The 23,383-nt window shown below is 35.2% G+C and overlaps 1 protein-coding gene across 3 annotated transcripts in view; it reads left to right on the top strand.

Moving 5' to 3' along the window:
• The window catches only part of LOC148942667 (inactive phospholipase C-like protein 1), a 440,344-nt gene that overhangs the window by 114,970 nt on the left and 301,991 nt on the right, over positions 1 to 23,383 (top strand). For all 3 annotated transcript variants that reach the window (XR_016143118.1, XM_089102764.1, XM_089102765.1), the window contains exons 7-8: positions 2,901 to 2,994; positions 21,459 to 21,662. Coding sequence is in view for 2 of the 3 variants with exons in the window: in XM_089102764.1 (XP_088958890.1) it covers positions 2,901 to 2,994; positions 21,459 to 21,662 (298 nt within the window). In the remaining variant the exon portion in view is untranslated. The remainder of the gene's footprint in view (positions 1 to 2,900; positions 2,995 to 21,458; positions 21,663 to 23,383) is intronic.

Genomic DNA, 23,383 nt, shown 5'->3' with positions numbered 1-23,383 from the left:
ACAAAATGTGAAATTCTATATTATTCCTCAGAAGGGATTATTCCCTTCTCCTGGACTTATTCCTTCTAGAATTATTTCTCAGAAGGGTAGTCACATAAGTGTGTTTTACAGATTATTTTTATTCTTCAGAACGACCATTACCAATCAATAGTCTCAATTAATCGGGAGATGCCTCGTTCAAACAGAAGTTTTGTGTTCCTGTGGACTTTTAAAGAGCAACATCAAAGGGACTTTTCCAGCCAGTTTGTGATGTGAAATATAAATTTTGACCCGAGAGGAGCTTCAAAGCCATCGAGTAAATATTTCGAGAAAGATAACGATTTTAACATAATCAGAAAACCTCATATAAAATCTCTAAGTTTCCAAGGATTTACTACCACATAGTGGCATCTTTTGTCTCCAATATAGTTAAAATCAGTATTATTTTCCTTACTTCATTTCTATCTGGGATTATCAACTTTTAGCGGTGTGTAATTGCGCATCGAGTTTCACCTGAGGTGTCAATTATTTTTATGGGAGGGATGGAGGGAGGAGCGGTTGAAGGTAAGCTTCATAAAGTTTATCTTTGGACTCATATTTCCCTACTTGGTCTGGGAAGGTAATTAGACCAGTTTCAATCAGACACATGCATGGGGGGGGGGTGACAGTAATTGTGACTTAAACAGTATTTACATAGTTTTAATAGAATTCATGTATTCCTCTTTCGGATGGAGGAATTAAAAACGAACAGCAATAAAACATGAAAAATAGGTCTTCGTCGCAAGGAACCATGCGTGATACTGACAATCAATTGAGATCAGAAATGTTGTAAGTTATTTCTATGGTTTTACAAATCATTTATTATGGATAGAATAGCAACGCACAACAAGAAAAAACTTCGCCTAGATGTAAATAAAAACAGAAATATTTTACTCAGCTTTTGCACAGCATATGTTCGATATTTGCTACCGTAATATAAAATTTGATCAAACAAGAAGAAATGGAAACTGTGTTGGACTTTTACGAAGTTTGAAAGAGATTAGAAAATAAACTGTATACAAGCTCTTTTAGAATGTATTTACGAGCTATACACAGAGTTAAACCAACTCTTTTAATGCGGATATACAAGTTAAAAGACATAAACTTGGAAATTCAACAGAAAAGTCTGAAGTTTTCTAGAAAAGGGCAATTTGACTTAATAAGTTAACAAGAACAAAAACATTAATACCAGCTTGGAAAGCTAAATAACTATTCCAGGGTACCAAATGAAAAAAAAATCATTAGCTTTTTTTCAAATTTAGTTTTTTTAAAAGACCTTAAGGTAATCAATTATAATTTTATTAAATTAATTATTCATAAAATTCCTTATGTGAAGAGATTATATAATTTTGGTAGAATTTCATATCTTAAAATACATCCCAACGACCAAGGACGTATCTAAGAGGGGTACTGGGTTTGAATACACCCCCCCCTCCCGCGGATAATTTTCGGTCGACTCGTAAAAACGTAATAAAACCGCATAAGAACAAATTTTTGTTGTGTTTTCAAAGTTCTCCTTTGTACACCCCCCCCCGACAACACACGCCCTCAAACAAAAATCCTGGATATGCCATCGACACTCCCTTCAGCTTGGCTGGAATACCCTTTGTTTAGCATATCTGATAAATAACAGTGAACATTTTGTAGATTTCAGTTTTTCAATTTTTTTTTATATATAATTTTTTCTTTATTTGTAGAGATAACATGTTTCAGTATTATTTTTTTTAATATGTTTTAGTTGTTTATTTTAGTGTGTCCTTTTTCCCGATGTTATAGGTTTAAGAACATTTTGCTGGAATAACTGAGATTTTTGTAGTATTACATGTCTTAAGGCTCATGTTCCTTGTGAAGCTTTCGTATGTTATTTTTCTGCTCTCCTTCTGCTTTATTTATCAATGAGAGATAAAACATTTGTTATAACTCTATGGCAGATATTCAGTTCTATCCTTCTGCTGAGTTTTGTTTTGCGAAATTGGCTGTGCAGGGTTTTTTAGACGCAAAATGCGTTACGAATTGGTTGAAAGTCGGAGAAAAAAGGGTGATTTCCTATTTTTTTTCAAGTTTATATCCCTCTGTAAGAGCAAGTCTAATTAATTGGATAATTCTGGCTCTGTGAATGGATAGAGCTGAAATAAAATGCTGTAAGTACCTTGTTCGTTTGGTGTAAGTTAAAGCTGAAGACTTGTCACAAAATGTTTCAAAGATAATTTATACCTTAATTAAAAGTTTTATCCCTTGTTGTATTCGTCGGTATTTTCATTTCCTTTATGGTTCACTCACAACAGAATAATGTAACAATTTCTGCATAGATATAAATATAGATGTATATTCAGAATTAATATAGATAAAAACAATATTACACAGATGTCAATATAGATGTAATGTAGATAAAAACAATATTACATAGATGTTAATATAGATGTATATAGATGTAAATAATTGCTGCTCTTCACCTCTTATAAAACAGAACTTTGCTCAGTAGACACTTTCTATAAAATCTTAGCTGAAATTTGGAATTGACATTTCTATTGCTTATAAAGAAAAAAAAAAAAAATTCCCACTACCTATAATTTTGTAGATAAGATACATGTGCTCAGGAAAACAGCTGTCATGTAGTCAGCTGAGGGTGCTGAGGGTCATATAATCAAGATTTAAACCTTTTGTTGGAAGTATTCTCAATGGCTGTTGTTCCCTTGCTCAAACTTCAATGGATTTCGAAATATACAGAATAGCAAAATTTTATAAGTAATACCACTTTAAAAAATAGTTCTATCTGACTAATTTCCCACTAATCCACTAAATTATTACTTGGTTTACTGGAATTAAGATTAAAAGAGACTAAAAAAACCGTCGTATCAATTGTTTATCAATTATTCTTTCAGTTGGCTTGTGTGTCGAAAGAACAATGTGTTGAAATTATCAAGCGGTACGAGCCATCTTCAGAGGCAAGAGACAGGAACCAACTACTAATTGATGGTAAGAATTTTCTTCTTTATGTCTGTCAAGAGAATTGGCACTGTAAATAAGACTTTTAAGAGTCTATGCCATATCTGTTGTTTTATCAGAGATCCAGTTTCATAATTTATTAAATAACCTAGACTTCTATATATATAGCCGAGTGTGCTGTTACTTAACCGAGTGTGGTTTGACTCCCCTATATTATAATGCTATCCCCACCCTCTGGCTTCCTCATGTGAAGCAAATAATCGTAGACAGTAGGGAGAGGTTTTTATTTAATTATAAAAATAAGGTCTACCCACATTTGTCAGTAATGAAACATATCGAAGAGGAGGGGGTGTGGGTGTGGTTCACCATTTGTTACGCCATTGTGGTTCTGTATTGTATTGGAACCAAATTTCAAGATGTCAAAATACGCAAAAGGTTTAAAAAGCCTCAATATTTCTTTTCAGGGCCAATATGATACCAATAAACTCAGATTCAAGTCCTAGTCTAGCCCTTTAGTCTTAACTCACCTCCATAACACATCTTTAAAGACATGTTACTCCTCTTCTTAATTACGATCATTTAACAATCCTTCGGGGAATAATCCCTATCAAACAGTTCGTTGTAACGTTTGATAGCGAGTTTGATAAGTAAGGAGCGACGAGGCTCAATAGTAACCAAAACTCTAAGAAACAGAGTCTTGATAACAATAGATATGTGAAAAGAATTGAATTTTGATGCTTATTTAAAATATAGAACATTCATCAAATTTAATGCTACTCATCAAAAGTTTTGCCGAATTGCTACTCATCTGAGAAAATTTGCCAAATTTTTGTACAAAGAAGAAACACCCCGAAAACATCAAGCAATCTTAAGGAAGATCAGACCCTCAGGTTCAGCATACTAGAGAACCCTCCTGTAGAGGTTTCAAGCTCCTATGCACAAAAATATGGAATTTTGTATTTTTTGTCAGGGGAAAGATCACGGATATGTTAATTTTTTTCAGGGGTGATCGTATTGAATCAGTGATCGTAGAAGATAGGGAGATGGGTCATTTGATCGGTAATCAAAGTTATAGTGCCCTTTTTAAGTGATCAAAAATATGGAAGGTCAGCTAGCCCCCCTCCCACGCTCATTTTTACCCAAAGTCACCCGATCAAAATTTTGAAATAGCCATTTTTTCAGCATAGTCGAAAAATTGTATTTACTATGTGTTTGAAGGTGATTTAACCCAGCTCAGTCCCAGGGGGAAGGACTACACGCTATGAACTTTGCCCATTGTTTACATATAGTTGCCTATTGGTTATTGGGAAGTATACATACGTCTTCAGGGGGGATTTTCATGGTGAGGGAGGGGGGCTGATTACTTTGGAGGATCTGTCTATGGAGGAATTATTCATGGGGAAGGGGAACTTTCCATGTAGGGGGAGCCAGATTTCTTAGCATTATTAAAAAAATGATCAGAAATTAACTTATAAAAAACAAGTTATTGAGTATGCGAGGTATTGAGGAGGCGGTGAATCCCCTCATATATGTAATAATTTCTGTTCGTTTTAACTTTTAACGTTGATCCTTATTTTCAGTTGAAAAAAAGTTTTTTTTTTTATTTAACATCATCTAAGGAATGACGCTTGGTTTAGTATTACTTGCTCATACTCAAACTCGCGCTTCATAAATAATTTAGCAGACGGATGAACATGTCACACTGTTTGAAAACAGAACTATCTCAGGATTAATACTATACATAGCATAAAGGCCCTAACAGGAGCTTAGGATCCAAGTCCACCGGATCCGTTGGTTGATAGGTTCAATTTTTTCTTCATCCTATATAATTAAAAGACCCATAGAACCCAACGGCGAAACCCATTCTATTCAGATACGCTATAAATACATAAATAGATAGATAGACACATAGATATATATTACTTTAAAAAACAAAGATTTCTATGAGGGGAGTAAAGAGTGAAGTTGAAACTTAAAACGAACAAAAATTATTACTTCACAGCCTATCTAACATATATCGGTAAAACCAGTGCAAATAGACCAACTGGTAATATTTTCCTATGTTTGTAGGATCATGGAAAACTAGCACTTCACACAAAATCGAGTATAGAAAACAAGAATATTGATTTGGGAGTCAAAAGTTATTACGTAGCCTCACAACTACAAACCAATCTATAACGCTTGTCATAGTCTTACAAGTAGTGTTAAAGCAATATCTCCAACGGGGCAGGTAGCTAATCATTCCAGGAGGGCAGTACCCATACCATACAAGCGCACAGTACCACCTTACTGTGTCAATGAAAGGTAGCGGACAGTACCCCTTAATTGTGTCAATGAAAGATAGCTGACGGTTAGGACATTACTGTTTCAATTAAAGAGACAATACAGATATATGGATGTTTTATGTTTATGGATTTTTATTGTTCATTGTATTGGTGTTATATTTGATGTTTTATTGTATGGGAGTCTGATTGTTATTACAGAGTTGGTTTTTGATATATGGTTGAATATGTGTGTTACTTTATGATTGATTATACGTATTGTTATATGGTTGGTGTTTTATTTAATGTTTTTATGTATGGATGTTTTATTGTAAAGATATACGGTTTTTAATAGTTTTTTCAGGCTGTTATGGATGTTTTAATGTTGGACATGATTCTTCACTGTAGTATGATTATAGGAGTTGACGTTTTTACTCTGACATTGAGCGTGGACATAAAAAGCCCGATACCGAGTTAGTATCTCAGTCAATAAACTGAATTTGATTAGTTTACATTATTTCAAATTGGAGAAATAAAAACGTTCAAATATAGTGAAAATGATTAGTTTCACACTATTACATCTCGAAGGAACTGACAGTGATGTTGTTTAGACAAGGGCCCCCAATGTAGCAGTTGAAATTGGAAAGGATTCCCGACTAACATTTGAGTGGGATGAGATGTTTGGCAGATACGTTATATCATTGAGTAAATTTAAGTCGGGTGAACAATTATGCTTTGCCGCAAAAATGAATATAATTTATTTATCACGAATACAACATGGATTGAATGCTATCATGAAGCACATTGAGGAAAATGGGTTGACTCACCTACCGCAAAGAGAGTGAAAATATATTCTTTTATTACATTTCTGTCAATAAAAAATGTTTTTTTTATAATTGTTTGTTTTTGATTAGACACTCTAGATGACCGTTTAATCCACTTTCTTTCTTTCTCTCTCTCTATAGTGGGGAGATGACCAATAGGTATTGAGATTTTGCAAAAAGTAGAAACTTGCAATTGTTATTTTAGTCTATAGTTGGTAGTGGGAGTATCAAGAACGAAAATGATTGGATTTGAGAAAGAGAAGATCTTATGGAATCTAGTCAAATTGAAAAAATGTTTAGTGATAGATGATGGCTTTCTGGAATTATCTCTTCAATAGAAAATGTTTTCTCTAGAAATGCTTAACAGTATAATGGGAACTGATTTCCCATCTTTGGATTATTGTTTGAAGCTTATGCGCTGTGAATCAAATGCATTTACTCAATTTATTGATATATTAATTGAAACGAAACAAAATGACATTGTGATTCTGCTTTTAACCACTACCTAGAAATTCACTCTATAAAACAATAGAAAATAAGTTTTTGTGACGATACTCGATTACTTCTCCTCCTCCTCCCGAAAGATATTTTTTTTATTGATTTTGAGTCAGTTTTTTTTTGGCAATGAGACGGACAACATCGAAAAAATGTATCATACATGTTCACTATGTTTATATACATTGGGCAGCTGGTCATCATGTGAGAACTGCACTACAGTTGATGACTGTAATGAAAAGCGTAGACTATGCAATCCGTGTAAAATGCTAAAAGGATATGGTGTAAAAATTAAGGACTGTAATACCTGTCTTGAAGAGACTTGTGACTCTCATCCTAATGGGTATCTATGCTCCAATTGTCATTTTGATAAGTGTGATCAGCGGGAAAATACTTACTCTGGTATGATTGGAAAAAACCCTAAACGTGACTTCAGGTTATTTCTACGGGATTGGTATCGTGTTGGATTTAAATTGTATTGGGAAGAAGAATTTGGAGCACTTTTCAATTGTAAAAACATGAAAAGAGTATGGTTCCTGCGTCATCGTTGTGAGGACAATGGTAGCAATGATTATAAACCTAGTGATTTTTATTTGGCTGTTACAGAAAGTGATTCTTCATATGAGAATATTGTTTGTGACATTACTTCAAATAATCAGATAGAAACAGGTGAATTTTTCAATATGAATCGTAATAGTATCATTGACTACACAAGAAGATTTAATAACAATGAAGTTAAAATATATTGTGGAAAATATGACCCTGACTTTGCACGCCAGGATCAGCACAAGTTGAATCCCAATGATCTGCCACCACTAATCGTTGTCGACGACGGCTATGATGATGACAGTCTAAATGACTATGAAGAAGAAGAAGAAGAAATCTAAAAAATGAAGACAAAAGACTTTTTTTTATAGTACCTATATATTTTATTAATAAACAAATTCACGTACATTTTTAAAACACTTTATTCTTAGGGCACTGAAATCAATGTTATACAGGTCTGAGAGAGTATTTTCTACTAGAAAATCATTCAAACGTGGACTGTGTACATAAATGTTGAGAAATTCATTGAAAGTATATTCACGACATCGAAAAATAAAATAAAGTAATGCATGAAAACCAAAGCTTTTGGTTGATAAATCTTGTACGCGAATCCTTTTTGAATAATTGTTTTTCCACTTCCTTCGAGGTAGTTTTTGATGTGTGGTGTGTAGAATACATATGGTAGATCAAGAGGATCAAACAATTCTATATTCTTCGCTGTTTGAAAGATGTATAGCCAATGACCCGTCTGCAAAGTCGATGGACTACTATTAACAATGATAATGGTTTTGTTAACAGTATGAATATAATCAAGGAAATCTGAGGGTATACAATAGGATTTGTATTTGGCCATAAAAGGATCCATGTTAAATACATTGATTATTTGATTGGTGCTCATGGTGCCAAGTCTAAAAGAACACAACCACCGGGGCTAATTTCTCAATAGGTTTCAAATTGATTGAGTGAGATTAATGTTACACTATCTTTCAATGGTTTGTCAAAGGTATACTCTAAACGTACAGTACCCGTTCGGACAATACTCATATCTTGAGAACCAGACAAGTCTAAAACAATGATGCCATGACTTTTGCGAACATTGAATCGGTAATACCATTTTCATATAGTTGAGAATCTCGTTCCAGGGATTGCATTGTCAATTCATATAGGATCCTATAGGATTTATCAAAGGATAAATTGTAGAGAGGAATTCCATGTACTTTGCATACAGGAGAGGAAATTACAAACAGTTCGAATTCATGTGGAGAAATTGTCTACGATCCTATGGCACTGGCCCTTTTTACAAAATCCAAAGCAAGTTTCGAAGGAATTTCACCATTGATAAATGAAGAATCGGTGTAGGTACTTGATCCAGTGGCAATATGACGTTGATTGGCGATTGTGTGAGGAACGAGCAGTTTGATATTATTTATAGAGGCTCTTAGTTTTTCAATTGCCAAAGCAACAAAACTCATAACCTGTTCTTTTCGCCCTTGAAGTATTGCGGCGGTGAGATTGACATTAGCATCGGGTGCTGCAACAAGTGTTTTTCTATATATGAAATTGGACGGTGCAAGTTGTAACTTTATATCGATTTTAACATTGGGGGGGGGGGCATCCATTGCGATATATTGAATTTTTCTTGATTGAGTCTACCAACTAAATGATACTCCTTGCTCACTGTCGAAGTGAGTTCACCGTCAGTATCAACATTTGATCTATAGTCATAGCCCATTGGCAGACCCCTCAATTTCTTATAGGCCATTGGGTTCATCAACATAAATTGTATGTAACTCGCATAATTTGATAGATTGTTGCTAGTGCTCACCAATGTTCCATTTATGTAGACACACTTTTGTTTAAATAAATTGTGTAGTATACCTATTTCATAGGATACTCCATCGGCGTTGGAGGGAGGTAAATTTTCGGACTTTTTCCTCACTACAACTTTTAAATCAATAAATGTGGATGATAAATCTATAAAGTAGTCTTCATTGGAATAAATTTGAAAATTTATGTTTTCAGAGAGTGTTTGTTGTAGATAGAATTATTCATAGTATCCATGTTTTACACTGACATCTACAATTTCAGCATTGAGAAGATGTAAAAAAGGACAACAGTGAGATGAGACACCTTGTGGGTTAGATACGCCATTTCAGTTTAGGAAAAGAAATCCTTTTTCGATCTCACAATTCTTCATCTAAACAAAAAATCGCGAAGAAAGGAAACGAGGATCTTGGTTTCCTTTTCTTATTCTTACTTTTTTTTGACAAGAGTGATGATGTCTTTCGTTTCTGACCTGAGTAGAGACTGATGAGTGATGAGATGTTTTTCCTCCTTTTAAAACCTTTACCACTTTGTCGTGATTTCAATCGCTCGCCAAGGGATCGTGCACTGGAACTGATATTTTTTGAAACACTTTCCTTAAAATCTTTACCATCCCCCCAATCGTGTTGCGTAGAGGATGCAAAATCTGCAGCAACCAGCGCAGTATATTTTTTAGCTAGCGGTATTGCAGAGCGAAACAGCTTAGCAAACCAACTGCCAAGACCTTAGCCCGACATTGACGAACGGCCTTTATAATAGTCCATTCCATGACCCAATTGTCGTGGTTGGAGAGCATTACCATAGCAATCAATATCAGGACATACAAATATATTTTTTCTATTAGCCATTTTGTTGTTGTCGAAGGGGTCGAAAATGACATGTAATCACGGCCAAACCCTTTGTTATTGCTAGAGGATCACCTAATTCACTGCATAGTGTTAACTGAAAGAGTTCCAAATACGAAGTATTTACAGGAACCTACTGAAGATGCTTTATATTATAGTGATGAACATGTTCATTGGTTTGTTTTTCGTTCAAGAACACGTAGGAGGGGGACATTTGAATGACCAACTCTCGATGTTTCCACAAAGGATGCATAAAGAAATATGCAAGAGTCCGATGCGAGACCAGGTGGATAATCAGCAGCAATAACTTGATCCATCCCACTAACAGTGCCTGCGTTTTTCCCATTGATCATGTTCCGTTTGAAGCCAAGAAAATATCTCAGATTATCATTGAGATGAATTTTTTCAGTTTCAACAGGTGAGGCAATGTAAATCCTATCGTGCTCCATTGAATAATTGAAATGGAATGTACCATTCTTACGATATGAGATTTTCCTATTGATTGACACAAATCCGTCATAGTACCATATTCTTTATATCTCAATGTAACATCCGGATAGTCACTAGACTTAAATGCTTCAACCCATTCATACTCGACAAAGAATGACCAATCGAATGGTATAACTTTTATCTCATACACACGATCCTGTCTCAGAATATCATATGTATTTTTGAGAATGGAGTCGACAAGAGCAACTTCATATTTTACATCATCGAATTTGATGTTGGGGGAAAGTTTCTTCCAAAGATCACTTGTTTTATTCAAATCATTGTAGAGAGGGTCGGAGACGTTGGACATAAACGTTACATAAAAATCATTGGGCATTGTGTATGTCCTTCGCGGATATCCACGAATCAAAATCAGAGTTGTATCCTAACCAACGAATAAGCAACTGTTTCATGCCCCTGTGAGTACGAGTCTTTAATATCTTTTCAATCTGATAGATTCCGGTGTTTTTAAGTTTTTGTAATTCATAATCATAAAAGCCGCCAAGATTCTCATCATCTTTCATTTCACGTAGACGATACTTTATGAGTGTAGTTTCCAAGAGTTTGGAGACTTTAAAAAGTTCAGTGGACCTTAAGTAATTACCCTTTTCAAAAACATTAGTAGTTCGATTGACTCGAACGGTATCACCAACATTGAATTTCTTCTTTTTCTTTTCATTAACCCCATTGGAATATTGTTTAAGAAATACACTGACAAGTGTATTGACATCATGATGAAATTCTGTTGGAGTGGAGTTGGACAGGGATCCATGTGGACGTTGATTATAAAGCAACATGATTTTATCCAAATCATGAATAAAAGCAGCGGTATTTTTCAAAGTGCAATATCTAGAAATTAAAAGTCGAATAGTTCTTATCAGCCGTTCGGTCAATGCTGCCTTTATTGGACTATGACTATGATAGAGAATTGTATTATATTTCAGTAGAACCTTCTTTAAATGGGGATTAACAAATTCACTACCCCGATCCGTTTGAATCTTCTTATAGCAATCATGTTCAAAGAAGATTTCAAGAGCTTTAGCAACTTCATCGCCGCTCTTTGACTGCAGTGGCATGGCATATGCATAGCGACTAAAAACACTGATTGCAAGTAAAATGTAATTGTATGGGTGATTGTGACGCCGTTGAATATCATCCAGAGTCAAAAGATCTGCTTGTAGCATTTGTAATCGGAAAAAGGCTTTAGTTTTTCGATAGTGATTACCACGAACTCTACGATTACGATGTAGAGTGTAACTTGATTCATTCTATAGATACTCTGCCGCCCGACTATTTTGAGGTCCAGTAGCTGTAGCAAGTGTGGTGGGTGAACTTAAACTTCCCACTGCACCAATATTCTCATAAACATCTTTCAATGCTTAGACCATTTTGAACGTAAACACGTAGTGAAGTTTCCACTGCCCATTTACATACTAACAGAGTATGGTCTGGGGGATGCAGTGATATTAAGATGTCTTCGCTTGACTCCCCCACTCATAACTCTTGTCAAATCATTTCCACTTGGCGTGCTAGTATGTTCCGAAAATTATTTAAAAACATGTTTTTATATTTGACTAAATTCCTTTAATCGTTTTAAAACATGTTTATTGGCAATAAGGCTTTTGGGAAAGTTTGATGAGTTTAAAAATGTATGCAGATGACTGTCAAATGATACAAGTATTTTACGATTCGTGAACAAATCTGATAATACATCAAGTAGGATATAGGTCTTGTCATGAATTACAACTTGATTCCCATTAGAATCAATTTGAACATGTTCACTGTCACTGAGATATGTCAAGAGTCTTTTACATTGTTCAAGATAGGAATGTGGCATTAGATCTGCAACAATTGTCATAACTTTAAACAAATCTTCTTCTTCTTCTTTTGGTATTATTGTTGATGATGATGATGATGATGAAGGAGTCATTTCCTTATTTTGATCAATGACATTTACTTCGAGTGGTTTCTCACGATAGGGTTTATGTTTGTGGACTCGGCGAAGTGCATTTTGAAGCAGAATTAATTTTTCATCGTCGGCAACTGTCTCATTGTTAATGAATTTATTGAGATTGTCCTAGAAATGTTCCTTTGGCGAAAGGGCCAGTTAAATTTGGAGTAAATTTATAGGGTTTGGCCATTCTCCCTCTAGAGAAAACTGTTTACAAGTCCTGCAATGATTGGCAGTAAAAGTGTAAAGAAGTTACCACCCGCTTGAAGAAGTCGTTTTCTTTTAAAATAGTTTCCTTTATTTTTGCCTGCTGCTGATGCTAGGGAGCGTACAAGGGAACGACGTTGTTTTGTCTGTTTCTTAACACCTTCTGGCAGTTGAACATTGCTTTCAGTTAGATTTAAACAAAGTGCAGATATGAGATTAACGAATTCTCTGTCGACACCATGTTTGGCCTTCTTAAGTCGTGGTTTTGAGTTACCTAGGACGGTGAATAAATGCCAATTTTCATGTAGTTTCTTCAGTGTCATGATTGCAACTAACAACTTCTTTTACTTTATTCAAATAAAAAGACACAAAAAAAGCACTTATCACAATTGGAAAGGGCCCCCCCGGAAGGGTGCAGCGGTCACTGGCGGTGGTCGGCCAAAGGCCGGTCCCCCCCCCCCCACCTGGGCCGGCTACGGGCATGGGGTAGAAAAAACAATTTTAAATACATTTTTCTATTTACAAAAAAAAGAAGAAAAAACATACGATTCCACCCTGCTATAAAAAAACACTGCTGAGTTTGGGAAAAAAAATAACTGCTGCGTTGTGAAAAAATCAGTGCTGAATTGGGAAAAAACATATCTATTAAAAAGGATCCCACCACCACCAACATCCAACCATTTACTATTGAATTTTTTCCCGACCGAGGCGATGTCTATAATCTCGACATACACTTCGGTCAGAAGTTAGATAATGTCCGTGGGGTAGAACCGTCACACCATCCGCACAAACATACTCTTTATCCAACACGGGACACATGGCTATTTTTACAACTAAAACTGTTTGGTTTTTAAATTTTAGCCGTGATACCGATTTTTTTGCTGTTTTAATGAGTGCTTTCACGGCTGAGAGCATAAAATCCTCACCACCCAATCTCTCAACAACCTCTATCAATTGCATGGAATTACGCGAGTCTGTTTGTGCGTGAGCATAAGAGACTGCAATGGCCTTTTGTTTTTTAACAAGCTTTGATTTCAATGGATCATACACATCTATGAGAGCAGCTTTGCAGTCTAAGGCCACCTTGTCACTCTGTTGGAGTGAATTTTGAAAGTTCTTAAATGGCAAGATGGCCCTGTCACCACTAACCGTTTGCAGAGATTGACATCCTTGACGCTTGGAATGCTTCATATGATTATTTAACTTAATTTCTGACCGGAATCTAGATAGACATATTGGACAATAGTAACATTCCTACCTCCCTTTTTACCATCCCCAGAACCCGACTAATATTCGGAATTGGAAAAAATGCCCAATTGAATCGGGATCACTGGCTGGCTTGTAAAGAAGCCAAACCCAATGTTACACTGATTCAATGGACAGAGCCCTCACTGGAAATATAATCCTCTTTTTGCGCTCAACCCCCTCAAATTCTGTTTCATATTGTAAAACAGTAACACCAATCTTTAAATATGCATTAGCCCGCTCAAAAATAGCTATCCCATTAAGGAAAAGCCATATTAAGAGCTATATTTGTGGGTTTTTCACTAACAAGTTCATTTTTTTAGCCAAGACCTCGACAATGTTACTGGATATTGATTATTTTAACAATTAAAATCTATTATAGGGAAATTTGGACTCTTATTAACTGCATAATCGTCCAACAGTGTCTTACTAGCATTTTCTTGCAGAGGCTTGTGAGCTGCCACAAGAAATGCATATTTAAAGCATATAAGCCCTGTATCGAAACAAAACCGTTGTACACCTTCACACTCATTTAAATTTTCATTATATTTTAGTCCCACCTCCCCCTTGCCACCTCCCTTATAATAAAGTTGTTTTTCAATTTACCCGCATTAATATCCAAACTCCCAATAAATAAAACTACCGACCCACTACCCACCACGGTATAATTATCCAATTTTGTTACTATATTATCAACCCATTCCATAAAAACACCCTCAAAATTATTCAAGTCCGGATGATGTGGTAGAATTTCAGTACGTAAATAACGCTCATACACTTCATCCACCTTTTAATTTAAATAAATTATTTTTTTGTGCGATGGCAGCCTTAATCTCATCCCTCCCACCCCTCCCGAATCATTCTTTCAAGAAGGGCTCGAATCTTGCATAGTACACTCCACACAGGAGTGTACTATGTCTACCAGATCCGTTATGATGCTAACTGATGTTAGTGAATTAAATGGATCCCCAAACTCAGCCATATAAACAAATACATTGTGCAAGGCAGAGTCAGCTAAATTAAAATTGGGCGTGACAGGTGGCGTTACGGGGATTCATGTCCTCCACCAATTTGCTCAATGATGGGGATGTTGCGTGGTGTGAAATCCCCCAACTCACTAAACAAACCCTCGAGTGTATCAGGACTGAGAAGATCAGCCCATTCGAGGGTAGGTGGTTGAGCCATACCCGCTGTAGATGTACTTGGTACATTAATGTAACTATCCCGATTATCCGGAAGAAGTATACTTCAATTAAAATTGGGCATGACAGGGGGTGGTACAGGGATTTCATGTCCTGCACTAATTTGCTCAATGATAGGGATGTTGCGTGGTGTGGAATCCCCAAACTCACTCAACAAACCCTCGAGTGTATCAGGACTGAGAAGCATACTACTACTACTACTACAATCATCACCAAAATAATCATTTAACAAATTTTCAATCCATTCCTGTGATTCGACATGGAGATTATCTTTGAATTGTGTTGGTGGTGATAATAACTGTATCTCCATGTCGTCAAATAGATTGTTGGTCCTTAGGTTTGTTGATGGTGGGAGTTCCTGTACATTTATCTAAAAAATTAATGTGAAGTTATTTTTTCTTTTATCAGAAAAAGAATATTTAGATTGTCTGTGTGTGTGCATTTGTGTGTGAGTGTGTGTGTTTGTGTGTGTGTGTGTGTATGTGTGTGTGTGATGTGTGTATCTGCATGTGTGTGTGTGTGTGTGTGTGCATGTGTGTGTGTTTGTGTGTGTGTGTGTTTGTGTGTGTGTGTATGTACATGTTTAATATGATGCTTCAAGCGTAACCTGGTATATGAAAGAGAAATTATGCCATTTTTTTTATTCTATTATATTTTTTTATGGTGAAATTTTTTTTTCAGTGTTTAATAACCTAAAATTGTAGAAGGGATACCATTTTATTACTTTTTTTTACTTCTTAATTTACGTTAGATCCTAACATTGAAACGTTGTGTTTTTTTGTCATTAAAACATCGTTCACAAACATACATAATTAATAACTTGCCTTTTTTATATTTTTTTTTATAACACGCACAGTGTGATAGATATATACAGAGATGGGGAGAGAGAGAGAGAGAGAGAGAGAGAGAGAGAGAGAGAGAGAGAGAGAGAGAGAGAGAGAGAGAGAGAGAGAGAGAGAGAGAGAGAGAGAGAGAGAGAGAGAGAGAGAGAGAGAGAGAGAGAGAGAGAGAGAGAGAGAGAGAGAGAGAGAGAGAGAGAGAGAGAGAGAGACGCAAATAGCGACGAAGACCACACTGCCTTTCCCCATAAACAAATAAGTAGAATAACAGGGAAATTTTTATACAAGGCAGTGGAACGCAACTTTAAATGAATATTTCGACCCTATATCCAAGGGCCGTCCTCAGCAAAACAGATGAAGAGAATAAAAACACTATAAACAAAACTTATATTAAAATTCAATCATTAAAACTGTTTAAAAAATGTTTTAAAACAGCCCTAATATCATTACTTCACGGAAGTTCAACCAGGACTGGTACTCCAAACGAAATGGACAGAGAACAATTCATTCAGATGGAATTAAAATACTTACAGACAAGCTTTTAAAGCTAATCTTGCCTTCTTGACAGCCAGCCTAGAAGGTCTATTCGTAATAGGTTGAGTGGAGTTATTTACTGGTTTCTTAATATAATTAGTCAAATCATTTTTAATTAAATATGTGTTTAGGGCATTAAGCAAATATTCCCCCAAATCCCTATTTAAAGAAATATAACTATTTATTTTGATTTTAATTTCAATTGCCTCTCGAACAACCTGTTTTATGCCTAAATCATTGCTAATAAGGCAAGTTTCTTCAAAAAGCATTTTATTACTAGGGTTATCATATATGTGGCTGCTTAAAGCAGAATCAAATGAAATATTTGTACTATTAGAATTTAAAGCTTTAGTTATGTCATCTTTGTGTTTTTGCAGGCGTTGCAACAACACAAAGATGACATAACTAAAGCTTTAAATTCTAATAATACAAATATTTCATTTGATTCTGCTTTAAGCAGCCACATATATGATAACCCTAGTCATAAAATGCTTTTTGAAGAAACTTGCGTTATTAGCAATGATTTAGGCATAAAACAGGTTGTTCGAGAGGCAATTGAAATTAAAATCAAAATAAATAGTTATATTTCTTTAAATAGGGATTTGGGGGAATATTTGCTTAATGCCCTATACTCAAATTCAATTAAAAATGATTTGACTAATTATATTAAAAAACCAGTAAATAACTCCACTCAACCTATTACGAATAGACCTTCTAGGCTGGCTGCCAAGAAGGCGAGATTAGCTTTAAAAGCTTGTCTGTAAGTAATTTAATTCCATCTGAATGAATTGTTCTCTGTCCATTTCGTTTGAAGTATCAGTCCTGGTTGAATTTCCTTGAAGTAATGATATTAGGGCTGTTTTTAAACATTTTTTTAAAACAGTTTTAATGCTTGAATTTTAATGTTAGTTTCTTTTATAGTGTTTTTATTCTCTTCATCTGTTTTACTGAGGATGACCCTTGAATATAGGGTCGAAATATTCATTTAAAGATGCGTTCCACTGTCTTGTATAATAATAATAATAATAATAATAATAATAATAAAAAAATCCCTGTTATTCTACTTATTTGTTTATGAGAGAGAGAGAGAGAAGATACAATTTTTCTTACGTAATCACGGAGAGAGGCGACTGGTTCCATGACTACATCAGCTTCTTGGAATGGGACTATTGCTTGCATGTTGGGTGTGGCAGTTGGCTGGTGTATGATGGGTCTGGATGGTTGTGGCATCTTGTTGTGGATGTTGGATTTGGCAGTTGACCAGTTGACTGTTGGCTGTGTATGATGGGTCCGGATTGGACTAATGGTTGTGGCATCTTGCTGTGGATGTTGGATGTGGCAGCTGGACAGTTGGCTATTGGGTGGTTTACGGTTGTTCGGGGTTTACGGTGGGGGTAGAAGGAGGGAGGGAGGGGGGTGGAGGAGGGTATAGGGTCGGGGGATAGTGGTGGGGGGACTTTGGGCCAGAATAAAAATAAGTATGATTTGCCTCATGTACTAAGTTTGCAAGCCATTTAAATGCAGTGTTTACACACTTTTTTGTTTTGATATTGCTCTATACCGACCTCTGAAGATCCAGATTCAAAAATATTTGACAATTCGTTAACTATAATGGGACTGTATAAACCATTCGATAAATTATATTATAATTAATTTCTTTACCCACTAAGAATATAAATGAATAGCTTACTTCTTGCGTTTAGCTTTCATCAATATTCCTTTTGTTAGAATGCATGGTGTTATTTCAAATATCTATTTTGAACTGAGAAAATAACTCATCGTCAGAGTTTTTATACCCGTGTTCAAGGTTAAACATAAAAAAAAACACACCTAACACATTGCCATAGAATTTCGTAACAACCAAGTTCGTTTACCCATACCAGAAAAATAACCATCAATGCATGAAAACAGCCATGAATTTTAACAATAACATGAAATTTAATACAAAATCATTGTATTGTAAACACCACGAATTTTCATGGTATGCTGATTATAATTACAACATAAAAAAAACAACCAAAGATATGACTTTTTAGGCGTGGTGATTTCTTTCTGTATGCTACCTTAGGTTAACACAGCAAGGGAGTACATTGCGCTCTCTTTCATTGACATAGTAAGGGAGTACTGTGCGCTTGTATGGGGGGGGACTGCCCTCTTGGAATGATTGGCTACCTGCCCCGTTGGAGATATTGTTATAACACTACTCTTACACGACCTGTAATGTCAGTAACTTTCATCATACAATTAAGACTATCTTAAAAACTTGAAAAGGCATAAAAATGAAATATTAGCTTATTAAGCGCAAAATCATTAAATAACATCAAAAATAATGGATTCGTTTATCAGGTAACATATTGATCTCACCTTGTATTGCTTGAAATGAAGAACAAATAACCATAATATGAAATCTAGAAATTCGGTTATTCCTCTCGATACAACGGAGCATTTTAAGTTATGCTACAAGTTCTAAAACGAGTCTATAGCGTTCACTTTAATTTTGTGTACAAAATAATCATAAAGTGTCATTTTCAGATCCAAAACGACATTCAATCATTGGACTTAGCTCATTGTGTACGAATGATGCCAAATTAAACGAAAAAAAGTAACAATCCTAAAATGCTTCATTTTAATCTTGTTAAAAGTTTCTTCAAATAGCTTACTTTTACTGCACCAAAACTCCTATATTGTTTTGTGTTTTCAGTTAGGAGCTAGTTGCCTGTAATCCTACAAACATAGGGAAATATCGCCAGTTGGTTTATTTGTACTAGTTTTACCGATATATATTACATAGGCTGTGAAGTAATAATTTTTGTTTGTTTTAAGTTTCAACTTCGCTCTGTACTTCCCTCGGAAAAACTTTGTTTTTTTACATTAATCTGTGCCCGTTTTAAATTTGAATTTAACATAGAAGCAACAGTGCAATTATCATTTTTTCAGGAGGGGAGGGCAGCCGTTTAAAAAAATAAATTTATTAACACTCAAGAACGTAGCTCCAGGGAAGTAGCTTTGACACGAAAGGTTAACTAAGCAGACAGCTTTGCAAATCCAGATATAATTGTGGCAAATTTTGCTAGCTCAACAGAAATGTGCCTTTAGGCTTTGGAAGTTATTTGACCTGTCCCTAAAAGAAAAGCCACTTATTTAGAAATGAGTCGAAACAAAAAAAAGATCATTTCTCGTGTAGGTACGATAAAGGGTATTATAAACTGGGTTTATTAAAATGAACTACAAAAGACCATACCTTTTTCTGCTTCTGAAGCAATAGCCACTTCTAACCTGTTGTTTATTATATCAATATGATGACCATGAAAATAAAATGAAAAATATAATCAATATGATGAACCTTAGCCATATTCGTTTTTCACGTTTTTGCCCACAAAGTAAGGGACCTTGTTGCCATCATTTGCTAATCAAGACAAGCCACTGCATCATATCAAAATAGGGCTTAACGGAGCTATTGAATAAGTTTCAAAGGAAAAAAATAATTGTTTTCCCCCGGTATAATATACACTTTTAAATCGTATATTACAATAAGGATCAGGGATGCGTGTTTATTTGTTTTTCTTCCAGGGGTGATCGTATCGAACCAGTGATCATAGAAGATGGGGAGAGGGCTCATTTGATCGAAAATCAAAAGTTATAGTGCCCTTTTTAAGTGACTAGAAATATTAGAGGGCAGCTAGCCCCATCTCTCACGCTCATTTTTCCCCAAAGTCACCCGATCCAAATTTTGAGATAGCTATTTTTTTCAGCATAGTCCAAAATCTATTGAGTGTGTCTTTGAAGGTGATTTAACCCACCACAGTCCCCGGAGGAAGGGCTAAAAGTTAAGAACTTAGCCCATTGTTTATATATCGTAGGCCTATTGGTTATTGGGAAGTATACAGACGTCTTCAGGGGGGTTTTTTCTGGTGAGGAGGGGGGGTTGGTTACGTTGGAGGATCTTTCTATGGAGTAATTTATCATGGGGACGGGGAATTTTCCATGGAGGGAAGCTGGATTTCCCAGCATTATTTAAATAAAAACGATCAGAAATTAAATTATAAACAACAAGTTATCGAAAAAACACGCTTTACTGTTAATCGAAATAGAGAACTAATAAACCCTGTTATTATATGAACCCTGAAAATATCGTTATTCTCTCTACACAACGGAGAATTTCAACTTATGACACAAGTTCTAAAAATAGTCTATAGTCCTGATACTATCCATATGGCTTCACTTTGAACTTGTCTACAATACAATCATGAAATGTCCCTAATATGCTCTATTTTATACTGTAAAAAGTGTCCTTAAATGGTTTACTTATATTCAACCAAATCTCTTATATTGTTTTTTGTTTTCAGTACTCTTTACTTCCCTCAGAAGAACTGTTTTTTATTAGTTAATTAAAAAAACTGTTTTAACAAAATAATGTTTTAACAAAAGTAAGGAACTACAGTAAATTAAAATGAATAAATGTAAACTCAAATAATCTACCAAGAATACAACTAGCACAAATCATTATCAAATAATAGATGAAACCCAAAACAAACAGAAATTAAAATAAATAAGAGTGAAGCTCAAAACCAGCAGAAATTGATATGAGGAGGGTTTTAAACCCCAAGCTTTCTACAAACCAATAAATAATTTGTACTTTACTGAAAAAAAATTAGAAGAATTTACTGAAAAAATATGTGCATTGTCAGTTTAATATACATATGTTGATATTTATTAGTTAAAATCTTAATTAGTTTTCGATTTCTTAAAGTTATAAAAGTGAAAACATTTAAAAGAATTTTTTGTTGGAATATGTTCCTCCAAATGAAATAGTGATTGATATCTTTACATGCCTGAGTCCTATAGAATGTATATTAAAAATGAAATAGTGATTTGGACATAGTCACGACTATTCAAACATCACAAGAGTTATTTATAAATGTCATAGATAAATAGGTGTGAACAGCCAGCCGTCAATAATTTCTTGGAGAATCTGGACGCTTTTTCGGATGGGAAGGTTCTAATACCGTAGAAGTTCATTTTTACCGAGTCCTCCCTGTAAAACCTTTCCATTCCGGGAAAGATATTCATATCGTCGCTGAATGCAAGGTCATTAAAACTTTAGCTATATCTATTAATAACTACTTGGTTCTGACATTTTTTCATGGAGAGAACAAGTCTATTTAATGCTACTGTTACATCTTAAAAGTTTTGCCACTTAGTTAAATCTACAGTTTGTTTCTTCCATTCTAGGATTCACGCGATTTTTATTATCAGAAGATTGTGACATTTTTGATCAGATACATTTATCAGTTTGTCAAGATATGACACAACCATTGTCTCACTATTATATCTCTTCTTCGCATAATACATACTTATTAGAAGATCAGCTAAGAGGGCCTTCGTCTGTTGACGGATACACTAGGGCTCTGCAGTATGGCTGTCGTTGTGTGAAAGGTAAGAATGTTTCGTATAATATGGAGAATTTTCACCACACCTTGGATTATGGATTATCTATAATTTAAATGGCAGCTTTCTTGGGAATCAGATTTGTTCCCACAGCGTCGGGCTAATCAAGCTTAATACATTAGTATTGACTTGATTAAGGGCGACGTGGGCCTTACGCACTATTTCTTTTTTAATTTTTCGCAGGGGTCATCATGAACACCAGATGGCCAGGTGTAGCTGTAGAAGGGATCATTTGATTACAAACTGAAGTTCTATTTGTTGCCAAAACTGATCAGAGGTCAATGTACCAATTCTTCAACACCCAATGTGCCTGCAGGCCATCCTGTAGCCCAATATGGCATCGGACTAAAATCTCAAATTGACATTTTAGTTTGATCAATCGGAATGTCTGAAAAATTCTTCCCAGAGGAGATATGGTAAGTGCAGCCCAAGGGGCAAGGGCCGTGCAAACGGCCAATTTAAAACATAAGATTCATACAAACATTGAATAAATGAAAGAAGGATATATTATACCTTGGGGAAATCAGACTCATACAAGAATTGTCAATATGTATAACTGAAGGGCTAAAAAGGAAGCACATGGTTCCAAAGTCTTATCAAAAATAGTTTTTGCTGCATTATTTTTTTGAAAAAAGCTATTATAAGGTCTTCTGGTCTTGCTAACTTCAGATTTGAGACTAATTGAAGCAAAACTAAACGAGAAGATACCCGATACCAATACTTAAGGAACAGTATTGTCAGACTTTGTACTTCATCTTGGAATGATCTCTCAATGGGTAAATTCAACTGACACGAACATAAAAAAAGCCAAATATGGCGCAAAAAAGCAAAAAAAAAAAAAAAGATGACTAGTAACCTATCAAACAGTTCGTGGTAACGAACTGTAAGTAAGGAGTGACCCAGCTCAATAGTAACCGAAACTCTAAAAAACAGAATCTTAATACCAATAGATACATCAAACGAATAGAATTTTTATGCTGATTTCAAATATATAAGCTTAATTAAGTTTAATTCTACCCATCCAAAGTTACGAGCCTGAAAAAATTTGCCTTATTTTCAAAAAAAGAGGAAGAAATCCCCTAAAAATGATAGAATTTTCTATGAAAATTACACCATCAGATTCAGTGTATCAGAAAACCCTACTGTAGAGGTTTCAAGCTCCTATCTGCAAAAATGTAGAATTTTGTGTTTTTCGCCAGAAGGAAGATCACGGATGCGTGTTTATTTAATTTTTTTTCACAGGGGTGACCATATCGATCCAGTGGTCCTACAACATCACGAGAGGGCTCATTCGAACGGAAATTAAAAGCTCTAGTTCCATTTTTAAGTGACCGAAAAAACTGGAGGGCAACTAGGCCCCCTCCCACGCTTTTTTTCTCAAAGTCACCCGATTAAAATTTTGAAATATCTATTTTGTTCAGCATAGTCGAAAATCTAATAAATATATCTTTGAAGATGACTTAATCCCCCTCAGCCCCCAGGGGAAGGGCTGCAAGTTATGAAATTTGCACATTGTTTACATATAGCCTAGTATTGGTTATTGGGAAGTATGCAGACGTTTTCAGGAGGGATGTTTTCTTGTGTGGGGGCTGGAGAAAGGGGATTACACGGGAGAATCTTTCCATGGAGGATGTTTTCATGGGAGGAAGGGACATTTCTATGAAGAGGGTGCCGGATTTCCAAGCATCATTTAAAAACGATCAGGAATT

The sequence above is a fragment of the Artemia sp. Qi Xiang Cuo genome, chromosome 16, assembly GCF_049724085.1.
Source record: "Artemia sp. Qi Xiang Cuo chromosome 16, ASM4972408v1, whole genome shotgun sequence".
In the NCBI taxonomy this organism is placed as follows: domain Eukaryota; kingdom Metazoa; phylum Arthropoda; class Branchiopoda; order Anostraca; family Artemiidae; genus Artemia; species Artemia sp. Qi Xiang Cuo.
This window is presented reverse-complemented; position numbering and strand designations above follow the sequence as displayed.